This window comes from Lissotriton vulgaris, unplaced genomic scaffold (genome assembly GCF_964263255.1).
Source record: "Lissotriton vulgaris unplaced genomic scaffold, aLisVul1.2 SCAFFOLD_683, whole genome shotgun sequence".
NCBI lineage: Eukaryota > Metazoa > Chordata > Amphibia > Caudata > Salamandridae > Lissotriton > Lissotriton vulgaris.
The window spans coordinates 780,287-800,347 of record NW_028251994.1 but is presented as its reverse complement, the minus strand read 5'-3'; the positions used below and the strand labels follow the sequence as shown (position 1 = coordinate 800,347).

Below are 20,061 nucleotides of genomic sequence, written 5' to 3'. Positions count from 1 at the left end.
TTGTGCCATAGGAAGCCAACTTCTTTGTCTCAACACAGCTAACATATTTACTCACACCTGGCCCAAATGGCAGCCACTCTTTGGCTGCAAACGAAAGCTTGCAATTCACTGCCATGCAGCTTTGTCTGTGGGAAGTGCTGAACTAGTAGTTAGCCCATTAATTGAAGCCCATCTCAATGTATTCATCCCTCCAGCAATTTCTTTTAGACAATGCGTAGGAAGGAATGCATTACTCTCCACTCTGCCAGTGACAAAGAAGCCCTAGATATTGGATATATCTCAGACTATCTTCCTTTTGGTGCTCGATATTAAATTGTGTGGCACTCAGCCAGCCTGTAGCAAGTTTGAACAGATGCCCACAAACATCTCATGAACTAGAATTCAGCCATGGAGTTCTCTCTTCTCTCTTCTATCTTCCACTGCTGTGTTCAAACACATTACCTTTTACACAAACATGAAAATCAAATGCAAGAACTTTGCTTCTTGAATCACCAGCAGGTAAAATTCCTTGTGTGACTGTCTCATGACCTATTGATCTGGGAAGTCCTTTGTCTTCCCTCTAATTCTCACAAATTTGGAAATTCTAAAAAGAATCATGGCTACTGTAAGGTGTGCAGGCATTCTGGTGGCTCTGCCTGGACTTGCAACTGCTATTTCCTGAAGTTTCTGTAACTTCAGCTCTGTGGGTGCTAGCTCGGTTCCTCCGAGATGAGCTTCTTAAGAAGAGACAAGGAGAGGATCTGGCATCCCACGCTACAGTTTTTTTGCTTGACCGTATATTTCTTGTAAAAATTACTGTTGCCTATCTCCACAATAAATCTATTTTTTTCTGCATTTAGCAAAGAAAGACTTTTGAACATCAAGCGAAATGTAATGCTAAAACCATTTGTTCCCTCATGTTTGAAGTGTAATGTTAATCTGCAATTAACAAAACATAAGCTCTTGCCAGAAGATAACAAGTGAACTTAAGAAAGTAGAAATGATTGCTAGTGGTATTAAATCATCTGTTGTGTATTCAGATGTCCATGAGCTCGACTGTACGTGAATTTTAGTCCCTTCTGCCTTCCTCATCAAGAACTAAACAGTTGCATCTTGGAAACTTTCTTGTAGAAAACACAGGAGGTCATAATAGATGTTATTGCTGTAGTCGGACCACACAGGAGAACCATATGACTGCTATTTTTCGACGAATATGCAGGAGTGTCAGAAAGTTAAAGACTCACCTTTGGACCCTGATGTGAGAAGTTAGCCTGGCATATGATGTCCACTATTCTAGTGGGCAGCTTGCACCAGTCTAATCGACCCTTCTTGATGGTGGTTGTAAATTCAACCTTATAGACAAGCTATCCTATTGGTAGCATGGACCAGCAGTCATAGGCTAATACTTCAGAGAGCATGTGAAGCAAGCTGTTTTACCACTTATAATCCCTTGAATACCAAATGAAAGGACACCACACAAGGTATATATCAAATATATATGTATTTACTCTAAACACAACCCCTCTGCACTCTTTATGAGGTCAGAGGTAAAAGTACATCACAAGTTACTCAATAAGCATACTATAAGTTGCAAAAATACAATTATGCACTAGGGGCCTACAAACCATATACTAAGGAAGTGGTATATGAACCACGTGAGAGTTAGACAGCAGGCCAAGGGCCTGTAGAATCGCTGGGGCTACACTAAACAACCAAAGGTTAGGAAGTAGGAGGCCCACAGGAGACGTGTGCAGTGTCTAAACACTTATAATGGTAAATGAAGAAGTTACAAAGTTACTGTTTAAGGACACTTCCAGATGGACTACGATAAAACCCCTTTGGACTAGGACACTTCAAGAGTCAAGACCCACAGGAACATCGGAGTACTCTTGTTACCTCACCCAGGGAAGCCGGGTGCATAGGTGCCTTTTGATGTCTGGTTTTGTCGTCGTTTTCTATGGAGATCTGCAAAGAAGTGCTGCAGGCGATCAGAGGAAAAGCGTCCGGGTGGATCCAAGGGTGGATCGACGATGTGAAGAACCTGAAAGCAGAGGGGACAGAGTCTGGGTCACTAGCCAGTGACCAGGAAGGAACCAGGCGATGACGCGTGCTTGAAGGTGAAGAAGGTGAGCTTGTCTCTTCAGCCACGAGGTCCAGGAGGCATGGACGATGACCAGGCGCTGGAATCGAGCTGTTCCACAAAGGATCTAGTTGACTGCGGTGTCGGTATCCGGATTGGACCCAACAAGCCTTGGCAACCGCACCCTACGCAGGATGTCGAGATTGGCTCTGTTGCAGACCAGCAAGGTCTGTGGCGCTTCTCCTTTGAAGGGAACTGGAGCAAGCCTGGAGCAACCAGGAAAGCAGTTTGGTTCGAAAGAAAAGTCTTCAGGGGGCTCACTAGCCAACGGGCAAGGAACCGGGAAGACGCGTTGAGCTGAAATGCAAGAGTGGGCCCCACGCGGCACTCGTGGAGTGTGGAGGGCTGAGCTTCGGTGCAAATGGTGCTCAGGTCTGGGGCTTCTCGTACCCCAATGCACAACTGCGAGGGTACCTAGATAGTCGAGGAGTTAGCAAAATGCATGATGTCCAGGGTGTCCGGTCCCACGTCTCTCGTGTCCGCCACAGGTCTCAGCTTTGCTGTGGATGTGGGTCGGAGTTAGAGAAGTCTGAGAGTCCAGGTCTGTATCGCTGAGTCTTCGGGTTCCGGTGGGAGCATCGACAAAGCAGACCGGCAAGTTACTGGTGGTGCCTGTTTGCACAGGGTGGTCACTCCTTGACCACAAGGGAGATGTCTTCCGTCTTCTAGTCAGAATATAATGTCTAAGGTCCAAAAATTCTGTATCAAAGTTTCTTTCCAGGATAATCTAAAGTCCTGGGGACACAGCTCCTATACTTATACTAAGCTAAGGGGCTGGATTACCTGCCTAGGTCCCTCCTATGGGTGGACCTGAGAAGGGGGTGGTTACACCTCTTTCCCTTTGTCCAGTTTCGCGCCAGAGCTGGAGTGCCCCAGCAACTGGTTTGAACCGGGCTATGCATGGAGCACCTTGCGTGCCCCAGGCATTGTCTAGATGCATTCACTGAATGCATCCCTCCCTGCCCCAATATACAAAACCCCTGTCTGGGGAGGTGCTGGCACCTCCCTGGACAAGAAACCTATTGTCCAGGCCGCCCTTGCTGGAGTTTCCCCCAGCAACAGGAGGTCAGACTCATGTCTGTGGCGGCAGCATCCATTTTGTGATGCTGAGGCTCTGTTTAACTTTAACCGGGTAAAGCAGTATCATACATGTCTTTTCCCTCTAGAAGGGTGGAATGCTACCCTCGCCGCCAGAATTGGCGGGGGGGTAGTATTCCAAAGTGTTTGACACCTTAAACAACATGTTTTGATAAAGCCAAGCCAAAGTTAGCATTAAACGTGAGGATTATAATGCACTTAAGAGTATATGGTATGGCTATAACATAGAACAGCTATAAGGAGATGGTTCCGAAAGCTGCAGAGGGGCTCCGCTCATGCTAGGGCACCCTCTCAAATAAAACCAAGCACTCTGCCTCCAGGATTGTCGAGGCCTACCATAGGAGTGACTTATAGGTGCATATGTGTCTATATATAAGGTAGATATAGGTATACTATATCTAAGTAAGGGGTGATTACACCACCTTACCCAAGCTGAGTGATCAGCCTGTAGTGTCAGTTTGGAGGGCCATCCAGGGGTGGCATAATACATGCTGCAGCCCCTGGTAGGCCTTGGATGCACCTATGCCCTGGGTACCTATGGTACACTATACAGGGGTTCACAAAGGTGATCCAGTAACCAATCTGGTATGTATCTAAAGTACATGGATGTCATTTTATAGGGAGAGCAGATAGCCTGGGGCCCTGAATAGCAGGATCCCAGGCCAACTAAGTCGAAAACCAGCAAAACACTAGGCAAAAAGTTGGGGTAACCATATAGTCAGATATCCACCTTCCTAAACCTGAGATTAATGAAGCAGGATGCGGCCATTATGTTTGAATGTTAATAGGAAAACATAACAAAGATTGCAGTCATCCAGGAAGCCAGCTCTCTTCGCTGAAACTATAGGGATAGTTTGAAGGGGTGGAGTTTAGGGTTTGTGCATGATCACAATCTCTGAATTATTTATATCATTTTCAACCAATTAGCCTCCTGCAAGCATGTATGAATGCACTGTTGGCACAGGAAAGCCAGGGGAAGCCTCATGGTCCTTATTCTTATACAACTCCAGTAAATTGTTGTATGTTAAGCGTGTACGTAAAGAGAGAATACAAGATGGTGCAAAATAGAAGACAATAAAGAGGAATGTTAAACCTAACAAAAGCGATGTTGATTGACAGGAGTACGATGACAATCTTATTTCTGTCTGATGAAAATTGTGTAAACCAGTTTACAAATGGAGATTCAGGATGTTACTCAATGACTACTCTCCCCTCTCACACTCATCCTCGTGGTCAATTGCCTCGATAAGTGCACCAATTGCCCCACACCTTGCCCCATTTCTTGGGGCAACTCCTACTGTGGTTGACCACCTCCTCTGCAAAACTAGTCCAGGTCGGACTCCCACTCTTCCAGTCGGGTGGGGGCCCAGCTCCCCAGGCACGAGCTATGTTACACTTAGCGACAATTGCTGCCAGTTTCATCCATATCTTTTTTATATTTAGGCCAGGTCTCCTCGCCCGAGACATTTAAAAGGAGCTGCTTAGCAGTATATGAAAGAAACCTTCTTGTCCATCCCCTCAGGCAAAGTAGTATTTATTTATTTATTTATTTATTTGTGCGTTTTTATATAGCGCGGACTTTACCCGAAGGTGTCAGAGCGCTTCACAATAGGAACAAAACTGATACATGAGAACATTACAAGTGAACAAAATACAAAAGCAAACGTTACATTAAATGAAGCAATACTGACAATCGTGAGCCAACAAAATACAAGAGGTAGCAAACGGTGCATTACAAAAGTGACAATCGTGAACCAACAAAATACAAGAGGTAGCAAACGGTGCATTACAGAAGGAAAGAGTGACGTGTGCAGGTTACAAAAGCGTACAAAGTAAACATAGAGGTATAATACTGCAATATATGAGGGCCCTCAAGCACAAGAACAAACGTTACGTAGACCATGGTGGCACTTGTGCAGGTATCGAAAATAAACAGATGTAAGAGGTAGAAAACAGTGTTTTACAAGAGAAAGTGACGGGTGCATGTTACACACGAGTACCAAACACAGGTAGAAAGATAATTCCGCAGTAAATGGCCGACTCTCAAACCGCAAGAACACACTGGGAGGACACTTCCATAGTCATGTACAGTAGATTTTTCTATAATGGAAGGGCTTCCTTCAGCTAATAGAGAGGGCATGGATTACATTTGGAAGTGTCTTTGAAGGAGGAGAACTTTGAGGTTAGTTTTGAAGGCCTGGGAGGAGGTGGTGGTCCGGAGCTGCGGCGGAAGGGAGTTCCAGATTCTCACTGCGTTGCCTGAAAAGGATTGTGCCATTGTTCTTTCCTTCTTGAAAGTGGGAGGTTCAAGCAGAAGATTTTCCACATTACGTGATGGTCTAGAGCCTCCAGAGAGTTTCAGTTTATTCGCCAGGTAGCGAGGAGAGGAGGAGTGCAAGGCTTTGTGGGTGATACAAGCAGTCTTGTAGATAGCTCTAGCCTCGATTGGAAGCCAGCAGAGGGTGGATAACATCGGTGTGATGTGGTTGCTACTTTTGGCCCCATAAATGAAACGAGCTGCTGAATGTAAAACAGATTTAAGGGGGGACAGGTGGGATTTGGGGAGGCCAGTAAGAAGAGAATTGCAGTAGTCCAGTCTGGAGAGGACCAGTGATTGCACCAGGGTTATAAGGTCCTGCTCCGGGAAGAAGCGACGGATTCCCCAAAGAAGGCGCAGATGGTATCGAGCAGACTTTGCTATGGAATTGATGTGGGGGATTAGATTGAGTTTTTTGTCGAGAGTGACACCCAGGGATTTTGCGCTGTCGGCAATGATGGGTTTAGTGTTCAGTAGATTCAACTGATCCATCCATGATTGCACCGGGGGAGGAGAGATTGAAGAGGAGGAATTCGGTTTTGGAGGGATTCAGAATCAGTTGATGAGTAAACATCCAGTTATGAATGGAGTCGAGAGTGGAGCTTAGGAGAGAGAGATCGTGAGTGGAGGCAACCTTGAGGTAGATTTGAGTGTCGTCAGCATAGAGATGATAGTGGATCCCGGATTTACTTAGGAGATTTCCTAGTGGTTCTAAATAGAGGTTGAACAATGTGGGTGCAAGTATAGAGCCTTGAGGAACACCTTGATCTACCGCCACAGGAGATGAGAGACTGTTCGCTATTTTGATCATTTGTGATCTATCAGAGAGGAACGAGGCAAACCATTTAAGCACAGTGCCCTCCATGCCCATTCTCTGTTTAAGAATGTTGAGGAGGGTGTTGTGATTGACAGTGTCAAAGGCTGCAGAAAGGTCAAGGAGAATTAGAAGACAGGACCCCCCCGAGTCGAGGATCCTCAGCGCGTCATCAACCACTTGCAGTAGGGCTGTTTCAGTGCTGCAGTTTTGAATGAAGCCAGACTGGAAATTGTCAAGAAGATCATTGTCCTTGATATGACGAGAGAGTTGTTTCGCTACACATCTTTCTGCAATCTTCGCAAGAAAGGGTAAGTTAGTGATGGGGCGGACGTTGTTGAGGTCAGACGCATCAGCAGTTGGTTTTTTAAGAAGCGGGGTGACCTGCCCAGTTTTGAAGGAGACTGGAAGGGAGCCTTGTTAGAGGGAGAGGTTGACCAGAGTGGTCCAGTAGGTGAGGGAAAGGGTATAAAAGTCAATGGCAATGGCACTGGGGATGGGGTCCAGATGATGGTTGGAGGGCTTTGTTTCGCGGATGCACTTGAGGAGGGCATCTTCAGAAATGGGGTCAAAGTTTTGCCAAGTGGCTAAGGATTTGCACTCCTCTGGAGGGGTAGGATGAGCGACCTGATCCACAAGTGATTTCACTTTTTCGTCGAAGAATATAGCGAAATCCGCTGCTCTCTTTGCAGAATCCTCCAGCTTGGAGGCAGGGGGAGAGCAGTCAGGACTCTTGATGAGATCAAATAGTTTTTTTGGTCTATTTTTGGCTGAGTCAAGGAAGGTTTTGAAGTGCGCCGCTTTCCCAAGGAAGATGCGTTTGTGGTACTTGGATTTTGCGGAGCGAAGCGTGGACAAGTTATCGGTGGAGGGCACTTGCCTCCATTGTTTCTCCAGGAATCTTAGCTGCTTCCTTTCTTCATAGAGGGATTTGTTGAACCAAGGTGCTGAGGGGGTGGGCCTTAACCTTTTGCTTTTGAGTGGAGCGACGTTGTTGATTTCATCTGCAAGAACTGTGAGGCATTGGGAGGTGAGATCGTCAACATCTAGGTTCGGGTCTAGCCTTGGAAGTGATAACAAAGCTGATTCACAGAGGGGACCGACATCAATATTTTTAACATCACAGAACCAGGAGATAGCCCTCTTGGATTGGCCAAGTGTTATAGCGTGTGATAGTTGAATAGAGAATGGGATGAGGAGGTGGTCAGACCAGTCTACGTGAATAGGGGTAGTGATGGAAAGCATGCCGTCTTTAGAAATAACAAGGTCCAGGATTGAGCCCTTAGAGTGTGTTGATTCTGTGCAGTGTTCGATGAGATCGTTGACAGAGAGGAAGGTGGCCAGGGAGTTTGCGGAGGAGTCTTGTGGTGAGCCCCAGTGGAGATTAAAGTCACCCACGAAGGTCTGATTGTCACTTTGCGAGTACTGGTCACTGATGAAGTCAGTGAGTTCCTCCAAAAACAAAGGGCCACTACGAGGCGGGCAGTAAATGACATGGAATCTAAGGGGTGAACGGTGGTGCACTTGTAGCTCAAAAGAAAGGCATTCAAAGGTGTGGAAGGAGCTGATAGGAGAGGCCTTAAGTTGAAGGGAGTTTCTAAAGATGACTTCAACACCTCCCCCCGTGTCAGTTCTGTCATTCCTAAGTATAGAATAGCCTGTAGGTAATAGGAGATCAAACATAGAATGCGAGGTATCTTTGAACCAGGTCTCTGTGAGGAAGAGCATGCCAATATTGTGGTGGGTGATGGTATCTGAGATTTCAAGTTTATGTTTTACTGCAGATCTGCAGTTGTGGAGCAGACAGCTCAGCGCTGTCAGGACTGTTTTGGTGACGGGCACTTGGGCTCTGAAGGGTAATCGGGATGTTGTGGACCAAACCACACCACCACCCATCTTGTGCATGAGTACCCTGGAGTAATATGCCCTGTGGAGTATCCGTAATTGAATCAACCGGAAGCGGACCCGTATTCCCTCCTCTCTTGGGCTCTGAATGCCCTCTGTCCAGTCGTCTTCCTCAAGTGTCCCCACATCTCCTTCCAGGACTCGTGCCGGGCTGCTAGTGGGCCTGGAGCATTGTTAATTTTTTTCCGATTTGTCACAGAGACTGCCATGCTCCCCAATGGATCCAAAAAGAGGCGGTCCTCAAGCTGCGCTGCCTCTGGCAGTTAGTCTCCCTCTAAAATATGGCGCTGAAGGACATATTTTATTACAAGTATCTATAGTGTTCGGTCTCTGGCATTCCATCATCTTGGTGCAGGACATCAAATGTCAGCACCGCCTGCCCTATCAACATATCACCAAGATGTTTGATGCCTATCAGTGCCCACTTTGTGAACCTGCCTTGGGCCCCGACTTCCAGCAAGAGGTTGCCGCGCGGCGTTTATAATACAGGGCACATTACAAAAAGACCAAGAGCTGGCCTACAACAGTGGCAGCAGGGCCCACCAATAACTGCATTCACTCCTGGTTGCATAATGTTCTATTCCCAGCTTCAGCAAGTGGGCACAAATCGTGTGATTCTGCCCAAAACACGGCCTCCCCATGTTTTACATCACAAATGTGTGGCGTATAATATAAAAACCAGGACATGTCTGCAGTTCGTTCCACCCACCCGCGCACTGTCCATAAACTCAAGAGGTGGGCGGAAAGACCAAGAGCTCTTGTTACAGACTGAGGCATACAGCATCGGGTTTACTAACAATTTATGAGCTCATTATGTGCTCCAGGATATCTCCAAAATGCAGAGGTTATTTTTCTTTTGTTTTCCTATGTAGCTTAAATACATCAACCTCTTTCTGCCTCAAGCTAAAAGTGAGGGCCCCCTCTCTAAAAAAGACATTGGCACAATTTTTGCCATGTCTCTGTTAATTACCCTTTTGTAACTCTATTGCTGACTACCACCCTGCCTGTGCCTTTCCACTCCACCTTGGTCCAATCTTTGCCTGCCCCTCTTCTCTACTTGTCCATCTTCTGGTCTTGGCGCCCTTCCCCCGGCTATGTCTCCTTTTGGCTCTCCCTTTCCCCGATCTCGGATTGCCTGCTCCTCCTTCCGGGCACTGGGCACCACTCCCTGCCTCCTTCTCTGCTTGCCTCTGGTTGAATGTCAGCTATACTTCATGCCCAATATTCTATCTACACATGCACGGCCAGCAGTGCTGATGCTGAAACAGGCCTCTCTGACCGAGACATCCAGCAACGCTGGTTACTGCACCGCAGTCATTGCCTTGCTCCTACGAGCATCTACGTCACAGGTGCAGAGTTTAGTACAGGTGCCTTCGCAGTGCCATACAGACAACATATTCACTTTGGAAATGCAGTGTAAGTGCCAGTGTTCCAATCAGCACAAATAAGAATTGTGCAGACATCATCTTTATCACTAGATGCTTGCTTCGGAGCCCTGTGTCTCACCGACAAAATTTTGAAAGCTGGCATGTTCACCAGGAGTCCAACCCTATATTCCTCGAGACTGCGGGACGACACTGTCATGATAATATTACTGCCTGCACCACTTGTGACTGCCCCCATCTCATATGTGGAGGAGCATAATTAGTGAGGTTTGAACAAGATAGGAATTGCCCCAACAGCCACCACCCCTTCTACCCCCCAGCTGTTTGCTGCTCCCGGGGTGGGTCCTGGAGGCATAACCACAAGTCGATTCGTCAGCTTGACCTCTTTTTGTGTGGTCGCTGCACAACGGGGCTTTTAATTGGTGTGACTTGCCACGATCTTTTATCTGCCAAGCAAATGCCAAGGCAGAGACTTTGAAGGATACACTTAAGACAATTCGGATTTGAGGCTTTTAATGGGAATGCTCCAATTTCAGAACAAACTTGTATACTGGTGACTTTGTAGAGCAACAGTAATATCTTGATGTGCCTTCCACAGTGTCTCTATATGTAGACCCTGTTAAAGGTTGGCCACCTTTAAGGAGCCATGTCCTTGTTCCACTGTGACCAGCCTCACCCATTAGTGGCCAAGAGCAATTCCTTTCTTGGTAGTGCAAACCTGCAGGCCTGCTAATCTGTTCTCCAGTCCCTGCCCAGGGCACAGTAGGACGCACATTGGTGCTGGAGCCTTTCCAGAGAAGTCAACTTTACTGTATATGGCAACTGGGAAATCATAACAGCTGGGCGCACAGCCTCGGACACCGGGCCTCACTACTTTGGTAATTTCAGGGTGAGCTAACATACCAGAAGGGCATTCACTATAAACGGTCATATATAATGCAGCAAGCGACACATCGCATAATCACAATAGCCAGAATCCACACACATGTGCAATCGTTGGTAAAGATTAGGTGCAGATCACATCCCTCAGGCCTTAGTCCTCCTCGATCTCTCAGCCGCTTTTGACACGGTGGATCATTCCATCCTGCTCTCCCGTGTCAGGGCGGCGGGGATCGGGGGTACGGCTCTGGTCTGGCTATCCTCCTTCCTGAGGAGACTTCACTGCGGACTTCCGTAATGTTCAGTGCGGGGTTCCCCAAGGCTCCTCCCTTTCCCCCCTCCTCTTCAACCTATACATTTCCCCTCTTATTTTTTCACTGCAACAAATGGAGGTCGCCGTATTTAATTATGCGGACGACCTCCAGCTTGTCTTTAACCTCTCTTCTTCCCCTGACTCTGCTCTTAACTTTCAAACCATCATGATCCACATCCGCGACTGGATGAACCACAATCATCTCAAACTCAACCCAGACAAAACAGAGCTGGTGTTGACGGGTGGTTCATCCAGCCCCTGGTCCCCCATCTTTTGGCCCCCTTCCCTTGGTCCCCCGCCTGTCCCCTCGACCTCTGTAAAAACTCTTGGCATCAAGCTTAACTCCCAACTCACCCTTCACTCTCAGGTCAGCTCCGTGGTTTCCTCTTCTTTTCTGGCACTGCGTACCATACGCAAGGTGTCCCGCTTTTTCTCATTTGATGCACTTAAACTGATTACCCTTGCCATGGTCGTGTCCCGCCTGGATTACGGCAACGCCCTATATGCAGGTATTCCTGCATATAGTCTTCGGCGGTTGCAGCAGATCCAAAACCAGGCGGCGCGCCTGGTGTTTAAACTCCCCAAATCCCATCATGTCACTCCCCTTCTGAAATCCCTACACTGGCTCCCGGTCTGTGCCCGTGTCCAGTTCAAGCTTGCCTCTATCATCTTTCAGGCTCGACTGGGCACGGCCCCGGCTTTCATTTCATCTGAAATTATTCCCTATGTTCCCGCCAGGGAACTGCGGTCCTCTACCCTATCACTTCTTACGGTCCCACGGTTCCGGAGGAAGAAATGGGGAGGCTCTAAGTTCGCGACCCTCGCCCCGATCCTCTGGAACTCACTGCCTCTGGAGCTTAGAGCCTCCACCTCGTATCTATTGTTCCGGAAACAGCTCAAGGCACATCTTTTTGCAAAGTTTCTTAACTAACTCCCCCAGCCTCTCCCCTCATGTTTAGCTCTCTGTCAGTCTAGCGCCATGAAACCGCTGGTGTACGTGTGCTGTATAAATATTTTTAAATAGAAAAATAGAAATAGAAATCCCCTAAAGGACAACTCGTCCAATTTCCATTAATCGGAAATCATAGTTAAGTCTGTGCAGTCAGTAATGTTTGAATCATGCATCCGTCTAAAGAATTTGCACCAGATTTTGGGTTTGCACCCAGGTTCCCTTAAATATCTGAATGGCTCTTTGCAATGTCTTCATTTAGATTTGGCACAGGCCTCTGGGCTATATCACAGGAGAAAGACTCCAAGGGCGAGGCTGGAGGGGCGGAGCTGGCGCGTGGGAGTGTAGAAGCTGAGTCTGCTGTTAAGGTAGGCTAGTCCGGCGTTGTGGAGTGCTTTGTGTGCGTGGGTGAGGAGCTTGAAGGTGATCCTCTTGTCGACGGGGAGCCAGTGTAGGTCTCTCAGGTGGGGGGTGTTGTGGCTGCGGCGATAGACGTTGATGATTAGTCGGGTGGAGGCGTTTTGGATGATTTGTAGTCATTGTAGGTGTTTGACTGGGATTCCTGCGTAGAGTGCGTTGCTGTAGTCCAGTCTGCTGCTGACGAGGGCCTGTGTCAACGTTCTTCTTGTTTCGGTTGGTATCCACTTGTAGAACTTGCGGAGCATGCAGAGGGTGTTGTAGCAGCAGGAAGAGGAGACGACGTTGACCTGCTTAGCCATGGAGAGAGAGGAGTCAAGGATGAATCCTAGGTTGCGTGCATGGTCGGTGGGTGTTGGTGCTGTTCCCAGTGTGCTCGGCCACCAGGAGTCGTCCAAGGCTGAGGGGGTGGGTCCGAGGATGAGTACCTCTGTCTTGTCCGAGTTCAGCTTCAGAGGGTTGCTCCTCATCCAGTCGCCGACGGCCTTCATTCCCTCGTGGAGGTTGGTTTTGGTGGTGTGTGGGTCCTTGGTGAGGGAGAGGATGAGCTGGGTGTCGTCGGTGTAGGAGATGATGTTGAGGTCGTGCTGGCGGGCCTCTTGTGCGGGGGGCCATGTAGTTCTCTTCCAGGGGATCTTCATCAGTAGTCATAAGCATTAGAATATTCCCGCCCATGACTTTGATGAGGATACCCCTGGAAGAGAACTAGGATTATAGGTAAGTAACTAATCCATGTTGAACAGCGTCGGGCCGAGGGATAAGCCCTGGGGGACGCCGCAGATGATGTCGGTGGCTTCGGATCGGAAGGGTGGGAGGCGGACGCTCTGCCAGAGAGGAAGGACGTGGTCCAGTCAAGGGCCTTCTCTTGGATTCCGGCTTCTAGGAGGCGTGTCTTTAGAGTGCGATGTCACACCGTGTTGAAGGCGGCCGACAGGTCCAGGAGGATGAGGGCTGATGTTTCGCTGTTCTCTAGTTGGCGCCTGATGTCGTCTGTGGCAGCAATGAGGGCTATCTCGGTGCTGTGGTTTCGTCTGAATCCGAAATGGGACAGGTCCAAGATGTTGTTATCTTTCAGGTGGCGGTCCAATTGCCTGTTCACGATTTTCTCGATGACCTTTAACGGGAGCAGGGAGATGGGCCGGAAGTTCTTGAGGTCCTTGGGGGTCCACCTTGGGCTTCTTGAGGGCGTTGATTTCGGCGTGCTTCCAGCTTTCCGGGAATGTCGCTGTTTCGAAGGAGATGTTGATGACCTTCTGTAGTTGGGGTGCGATGGCAGTGTCTGCTTATTTGAATACGTGGTGTGGGCACGGGTCTGACGGAGATCCTGAGTGGATTTGGTTCATGACCTTGCGTGTCTCGTCGTCGTTGACGTTGGACCAGGAGGTCAGGTGGATGGCGCTGGTGGTGTTCGCAGGGGAGGTGGAGTCTGGCGTAGTCGAGGTGGTTGTGTTGTTGAAGCTGTTGTGGATGTCCGCGATCTTGCGGTGGAAGAAGATGGCTAGTGAGTCGCACAGTTCTTGTGAGGGCGGGATGTCGTTGGCGCTGGGGTTGGAGAGTTCCTTTACGATGCTGAGGAGCTCTTTGCTGTCGTGTGCGTTCTTGTCCAAGCGGTCTTTGAAAGAGGATCTCTTGGCTAATCTGATGAGGTGGTGATGTCTGCGGGTGGCGTCCTTGTGGGCTGTGTGGTTGTACGGTGTGCGTTCGTGGAGCCATATTTTCTCCAGTTTCCGACATGCGCGTTTGGAGCTTGTCTGTGAACCAGGTGGCTCTCTTGCTGGCGTGGCTGTTGGAGGGTTTCTTGAGTGGGGCGAGGGTGTTGGCGCAGTCATCGATCCACTGCGGGCTGCGGCGTCTGGGTTGGTGGGGTCGGTAGGTGGGTTCTGGTCGAAGGTGGTGATCAGCCGGTCTTCGGTGACTTTGCTCCAACAGCGGCGAGGCAGATGCTGGGTGCGGTGGTGCGTGGTTGGTTTCTTGAAGGTGAAATGAATGCAGCAGTGGTCGGTCCAGTGGAGTTCAGTGTTGTGGTCAAAGGCGACGTGAGTGCCTGTGGAGAAGACGGGGTCCAGCGTGTGGCTGGCGGCGTGGGTGGGTGCGGTGACGAGTTGTTTGAGGCCAAGGTTGGCGAGGTTGTCGAATAGGGTGGCGGAGTTGGCGTTGTTGTTGTTCTCGAACTGGAAGTTCAGGTCCCCGAGGAGGATGTAGTCCGTGGAGGCGAGTGCGTGGGTGCTGGCGAGGTCGGCGATGGAGTCGCTGAACTGAGCCGAGTGCGTGGGTGCTGGCGAGGTCGGCGATGGAGTCGCTGAACTGGGGGGGTCTGTAGATGAGTGTTCCTCTGAGGGTGGTGTTGGGGTTGGTGTGGATCCGGAAGTGCAGGTGTTTGGCGGTGTGGAGGGTGGCGACATTGAGGGTGGACTTGTGGACGATGCCTATTCCTCCTCCGGTTCCATTGGCGCGATCCTTGCGGGTGATCTTGTAGCCGTCCGGGATGGCTATGGCGATGTCGGGCACCGATGAGTCGTTCCACCAGGTCTCGGTCAGGAAGGCCACGTCTAGGGCGGAGGTGTCGAGCAGATCCCAGAGCTCGACGGCGTGTTTGCGCGCGGAGCGGGTGTTGAGGAGTACGCAGCGGAGGTGGTTGGGTCCAGTCCTAGGAGGTTTGGTGCTTCTGTCACAGGTGAAGCTGCATGTGCGGCAGTAGAAAGATCCGTGGGTCCGTTTTGGGGTGGCCTGGAAGCAGGTGTGGTTTCGGCCGGCGTTGAGTGCGTGGAGGCTGCTGGCATCGTCTGGTGTCGTGGCGTTTGCGGGGTTCAGGAGTTCTGGCGCTGGGCGCGGACCAGGCGCGGACGGGCACAGACGGGTTTGCCTTAGGCGCACCTTTGGCGCGCCAGCGGCACGGCCGCCCAGCTGCCGCCTTTTGAAGGGGAGCTGGGAGGGATGAGCAGCCGGGAGGCATGGGATGGCGAATGGGCGTGGGTGGGCGGTGCCGCAGGGGCAGCAGCGGCGGGAGGTGAGCAGTGGGCATGGGGGGGCAAGGGAAAAATCAGGGGTAGTGAGGGGGGACAGAAGGCAAAAAAACGAGCATAATTAGGGGAGCAGAAGGCAAGAAAACGAGCACAATCAGGAGAGCAAAATGTAAGAACACAGGCACAAATCAGGGGCAGCGAGGGGGAGCAGAAGGCAAGAAACAAGCACAATCAGGGTAACAGGAGGCAAGAAAAACGAGCACAATCAGGGGAGCAGAAGGCAAGAAAACGAGCACAATCAGGGGAGCAGAAGGCAAGAAAACGGGCACAAATCAGGGGCACCGAGGGGTAGCAGAAGGCAAGAAAATGGGCATAAATTAGAGGCAGCGAGGGGGAGCAGAAGGCAAGAAACATTAGCACAATCAGGGAACAGAAGGCAAGAAAACGAGCACAACCAGGGGAGCAGAGGCAAGAAAAACGAGCACAATCAGGGGAGCAGGAGGCAAGAAAACGAGCACAATCAAGGTAACAGGAGGCAAGAAAAACGAGCACAACCAGGAAACAGGAGGCAAGAAAACGGGCACAGATAAGAATGCAGGCTCAGGGGGTAGACAGGCAACAGCGGTCACAGACACCAGAAGACAGTATGGGCAGTACAGGGAAGACAGACAGACAGCAACAGTGATACAAACCTAAGGCCTACCACTGGCCACCAGGGATGAGGCGCAGGTGGTAGCCTACGGGTGGAGGAGGGCCTCAAACTTCTACAGAAGCGGCAGCTGGGGCAGGGTCAGGACACACAGGCGGAACTGTGTGGTGGGGGAGCGACCTACTAGCAAGGTCAAGGGTCGCTCTCCTCACCGTGCAGGGGGACCTTATAAGTGTTTAGTTATCCAGCACAATATCCTTGGTGCAACAACATCAACTGTTGCATGGTTAAACACTTATAAGGACCAAAAGGCAAGGCCTATTGGTTGTTATACAAAGCTGCTTTGTATCCTTTGATTCCCATAGCAGCTGTATCGACGCAAACTACCAGCTCTGCTTGGACTGCGAACACCCAGTTGTTAACTGTCATTAGTTGTGTGGCCCAAAAGTACTTGAGAATGTCGGGGACTGCCAACTTCCCCTCGGAGATCCCCCCCCTGTAGCTTGCACAGGGCGATGCTGGTATTATCTCCAAGTCTGAACTGGGGTGGCTTGGTGAGCAAAATAACGATGGATTAAACCCAGATCTGTGACTGGGGGTGAATGTTTTGCCATTGTGCAACATTCCATCCATCATCTTGTGTGTTTTGGTATTATCTCCATCCCATGGTAACTTTGGTAAGTACGGATCGCAACTGGGACACCAGGGCCTTTGCCAGCACTTTGACCTCCAAATTTAGTAAGTAGATGGGCCTATAAGAGGTGCACTACACTGAAGACTCGCCCTTCTTTAGTATCACTACAATGGTCGCAGCCCTCTGGTCTGCCGACAAACACCCCTCCTCCCTCGCTGCATGTAACATGGCTAGCATGTTTTCTGCCACTTTATCCATCGTTCATTTATAAAGCTCCATAGGCACAGTGCTTGAACCCGCCGCCTTGCCTAACTGTAGGACTCGTAACGCCCAGGCTATATTTTCAATGGTCAGGGAGTGTCCCTGTCTTCTTTGGAAAGCCTTCGAAGAGCTATGTGTTGCAGTAGATCAGCATAGTAATCCTCAGACATTAGGGTCACAGATGCGTATGCCCCTTCATAATATGCCGCAAAAGCTTCCACAACATTATGTAAAATCATCATTGGTCACTCTTGTAACCCCGTCACTGTCCTCACTTTCCCTGACCCAACTTCGCCCCTGGTCTCCCTTTCAAGGAATGCATGGAGTTTATTGGCTTTGTCTCCCCGCTCCTATATATTGACCAGTTTTTTAGGCATCCACAACCAGTTTCAAATGTGTCTTTTGGTAATCTCATTTAACCAATTATACCCTTATATTCTGTAAAGCATCTTTTAAACAGGGGTTTGCAAATCAAATTTATTGTGCATTGTTTATTAGTGCATCTGTTGGAAGTTCAAAACTATTCACTTTACAGCAAAGCTATACCTCTTTTCCTCCTTTAGTTGGGTCGGTTATGAAAAGCCAGGTTTTGAAGGTCATCAGTATTTGCTCGAAGAAGGAGATTATCCACATTGGCGTGATTGGGGTGGCTACAATGACCAGCTGCAATCTTTTCGTCCCATCGTAGCCGTGAGTGTTCAGTATTTCTTTTTTAATGTTTGTATAATTGTTTATGGCAGCATCTGTTAACCAATGCCCTATTATGCTCCAACAGGATTTTTCAACTTCACACATGATAATGTACAGTGATAAAGACTTTGGAGAGAAAGGTGCCAATATAAATGTTCTAGGAATTATTTCTAACATGGAGGACACAGGATATGGCTTAAAGACACAGTCCATTAATGTTCTAAGTGGCGTGTAAGTTCAAGTTGATTTTTTTTTCATATTTTGGCAATATTTTGTTATTTGTCACCTTGCTTGTTACTTAACCTACAAACTTGACTGGAATATCTTTCGACTTTATTTGACTTCCATTTAGAATCAAAAATCATATGGGGGAAGTCTGATCTGGCAAGTTGGAAATGGAGTTGTCTAACACATACTGTTGGACCCGGCCCTTTGGGCAGGTTCACCCCTAGACTTTTTGCTTTTTCCTAGCCTGTTTCTGGAACCTGGTGTTGGTGAGTCTAGGCCTCTGCGCACTTTTTTCACTGTGGTACAGTGTAAAGTGCTTGAGCTCTCTGTATGAAGAGTGAGTGACCTGCCCTCCCATAGGAATGAATGGGGAATATGTATGCCCATGGTAGTTCCTGTTGTGTGGGGAGTGCAGGGGTCGAGTTTGATATGTGTGAACTCGTGAGAATGAATGCTGCAAAATGAGGTATGCAGCATGACTGTGTCTAGTCTAGAAGTACCACTTTTGGAAGTTGGCATAATTGTGTAAGTTGGTGCTAGCGTGTGATTGGCTGGTGAGTCTGCCCAGGAGTGCCTGGACCTGCTGGTGGATGGACTGTCCGGTTTGAGTAGGACAGGGTCTGCAGGGTCTGCAAGGCCCCAGAGGAGGGGGTCTGAGTCAGCCGTGGATGAAAGGCCCCTCTGCTGTCAGGGATGGGAGAAAAGAGCGTCTGGTGGTGCCGGGCTGTGCCTGCCGCCCACCCTGCTAGCTCTCCATCCTGACGGCCCACTGTCACCTCTGGCCCTGAAGCTGTCAGGAAGACGTAAACCAGAAACATTCCAGCACTCAGGGTCCCTTGCACGAAGTACTTCAAAGGCATTTCTAGGTATAAGAAGGAGATGAGTCTCCTTCCAAGTTGTTCTTGTTCTTGTTCTAGCTCTTGTGGCTGACTTGGATCTACCAGGGGTGGGCGCTGCCCAGCCCCTGGGTGCCTGGATTCCTGGACTCCTGGGGGACCCTTCTGCCCTGCCTGGGCTGAAGGGGGGACTTGGCTTTGCCCCTGGGGAAGCTCTGGGACCTTGGCAGCATGGAGAAGCTGCCTTTTCCTGGGGAAAGCGCTGGAGTTGGTTCCTAGCGCCTGGAGGCGCTGTGCTTCGCCTTGAGCACATGGGAGCGCTCTGCCTGCTGTCTAGCGCTTTGGAGCGCTTCATTTCCCCCAAGCGCTTGAGAGCGCTTTCTCTGGACTTTCTAGCGCTCTGCCTGCTGCCTAGCGCTTTTCCTGCCCGTTTATAGCGCTGGATGCGCTGAGGACGCCTGCCTGCATTGATTTAATGATCTACGAGTGCCCACCTCACTCTGCCGTGGTGAAAACAAACCACGAAGGGGCCGCGACCGGATTGGCCGAGACCCGAGGAGAGCCGTGCTCTGATTGGCCCGTGGATCGGCGAGGCCGCGCTGCCATTGGTTGGCGGCCTCGCGTCATGAGGGGCTCGTCGCAGGAGCCGCGACGCGATTGGCTGGGCCGCCCGGAGGCCGAAGAGGAGGAAGGACGCATGGCGGCCGGGAGAGGGCTGTTCCCGCTTCCCCCTGCCTGGGGGAAGCTCTGATGATCGTTGCCGGTCTCCCGTGTGCAGAGGGAGACCGGAGATTCCCCCGCCGCCACAGTGAAGCCGGCGGCAGGAGCAGAGAGCCCTCGCGTGCAGCCACCGCCCGGAGGAGCCCCGCCCCGAAGACAGCCCGGTGAGTTGGAAGGGCTAGGGGGGGGCTCGACGCGGCTGTGGTTGGTGCCGGAGAGCGGCACCGGGAGCGAGAGCAATAGGGCGGCCCCAGCTGGCAGTGGGCCGCCCCAACGTCGCGTCTAGTGCCATCGCGAAGCCATGAAGGCTTCAAGGGCGGCCCCGGTGGGCAGTGGGTCGCCCCAACGTGCACGAAGCCCGGAGAGGCTCCCCGCCGCATTTTTGTATTTGGAGCCCTGAGAGGCTCTGGGGGGCATTTTGAGAAGTTAGAGTCCCCCGTAGGGGACTCCACCGTGAGGAGGGCTTCAAGGGCGGCCCCAGTTGACAGTGGGTCGCCCCAACGCTTGGAGAGTCCCGGGAGGCTCCAGGGGGCATGTGCTTTAGAGCCAGAGTGGCTCCCACGTTTGACCAGTGTTGGCCAGAGCCTGTGTGGCTCCAACGTGCGCAGTGTTTGTTTGTGTGGCTCAGGTGGCGCAGATTTGGTCTAGGGGCTACTGAGAGCCCTGCCACAGCTTTTTGGTACACAGGTGCCCAGCACTTAGTGGGCACCTGCCACGTTTAGGCTTTTTGAACTTCGAGACTGGCGCTGCATGGCAGCGCACCCTGACACTGAGACTCAGGGCGTCTGAGCCCCAACAAGGCCGTTGGCCTAGGGACTGCCACAGGTGGTGGCTTATGTGAGTTTGCGCAATGGTATGGTTATTGCACCTCTGAATGTGATCTT

At 50.3% G+C, this 20,061-nt stretch overlaps 1 protein-coding gene across 1 annotated transcript in view; it reads left to right on the top strand.

The window, feature by feature from the left end:
* The window catches only part of CRYBG1 (crystallin beta-gamma domain containing 1), a 325,937-nt gene that overhangs the window by 147,509 nt on the left and 158,367 nt on the right, over positions 1–20,061 (top strand). The window contains exons 11-12 of the mRNA XM_086950969.1: positions 17,267–17,393; positions 17,479–17,624. Of these exons, the coding sequence (XP_086807095.1) occupies positions 17,267–17,393; positions 17,479–17,624 (273 nt within the window). The remainder of the gene's footprint in view (positions 1–17,266; positions 17,394–17,478; positions 17,625–20,061) is intronic.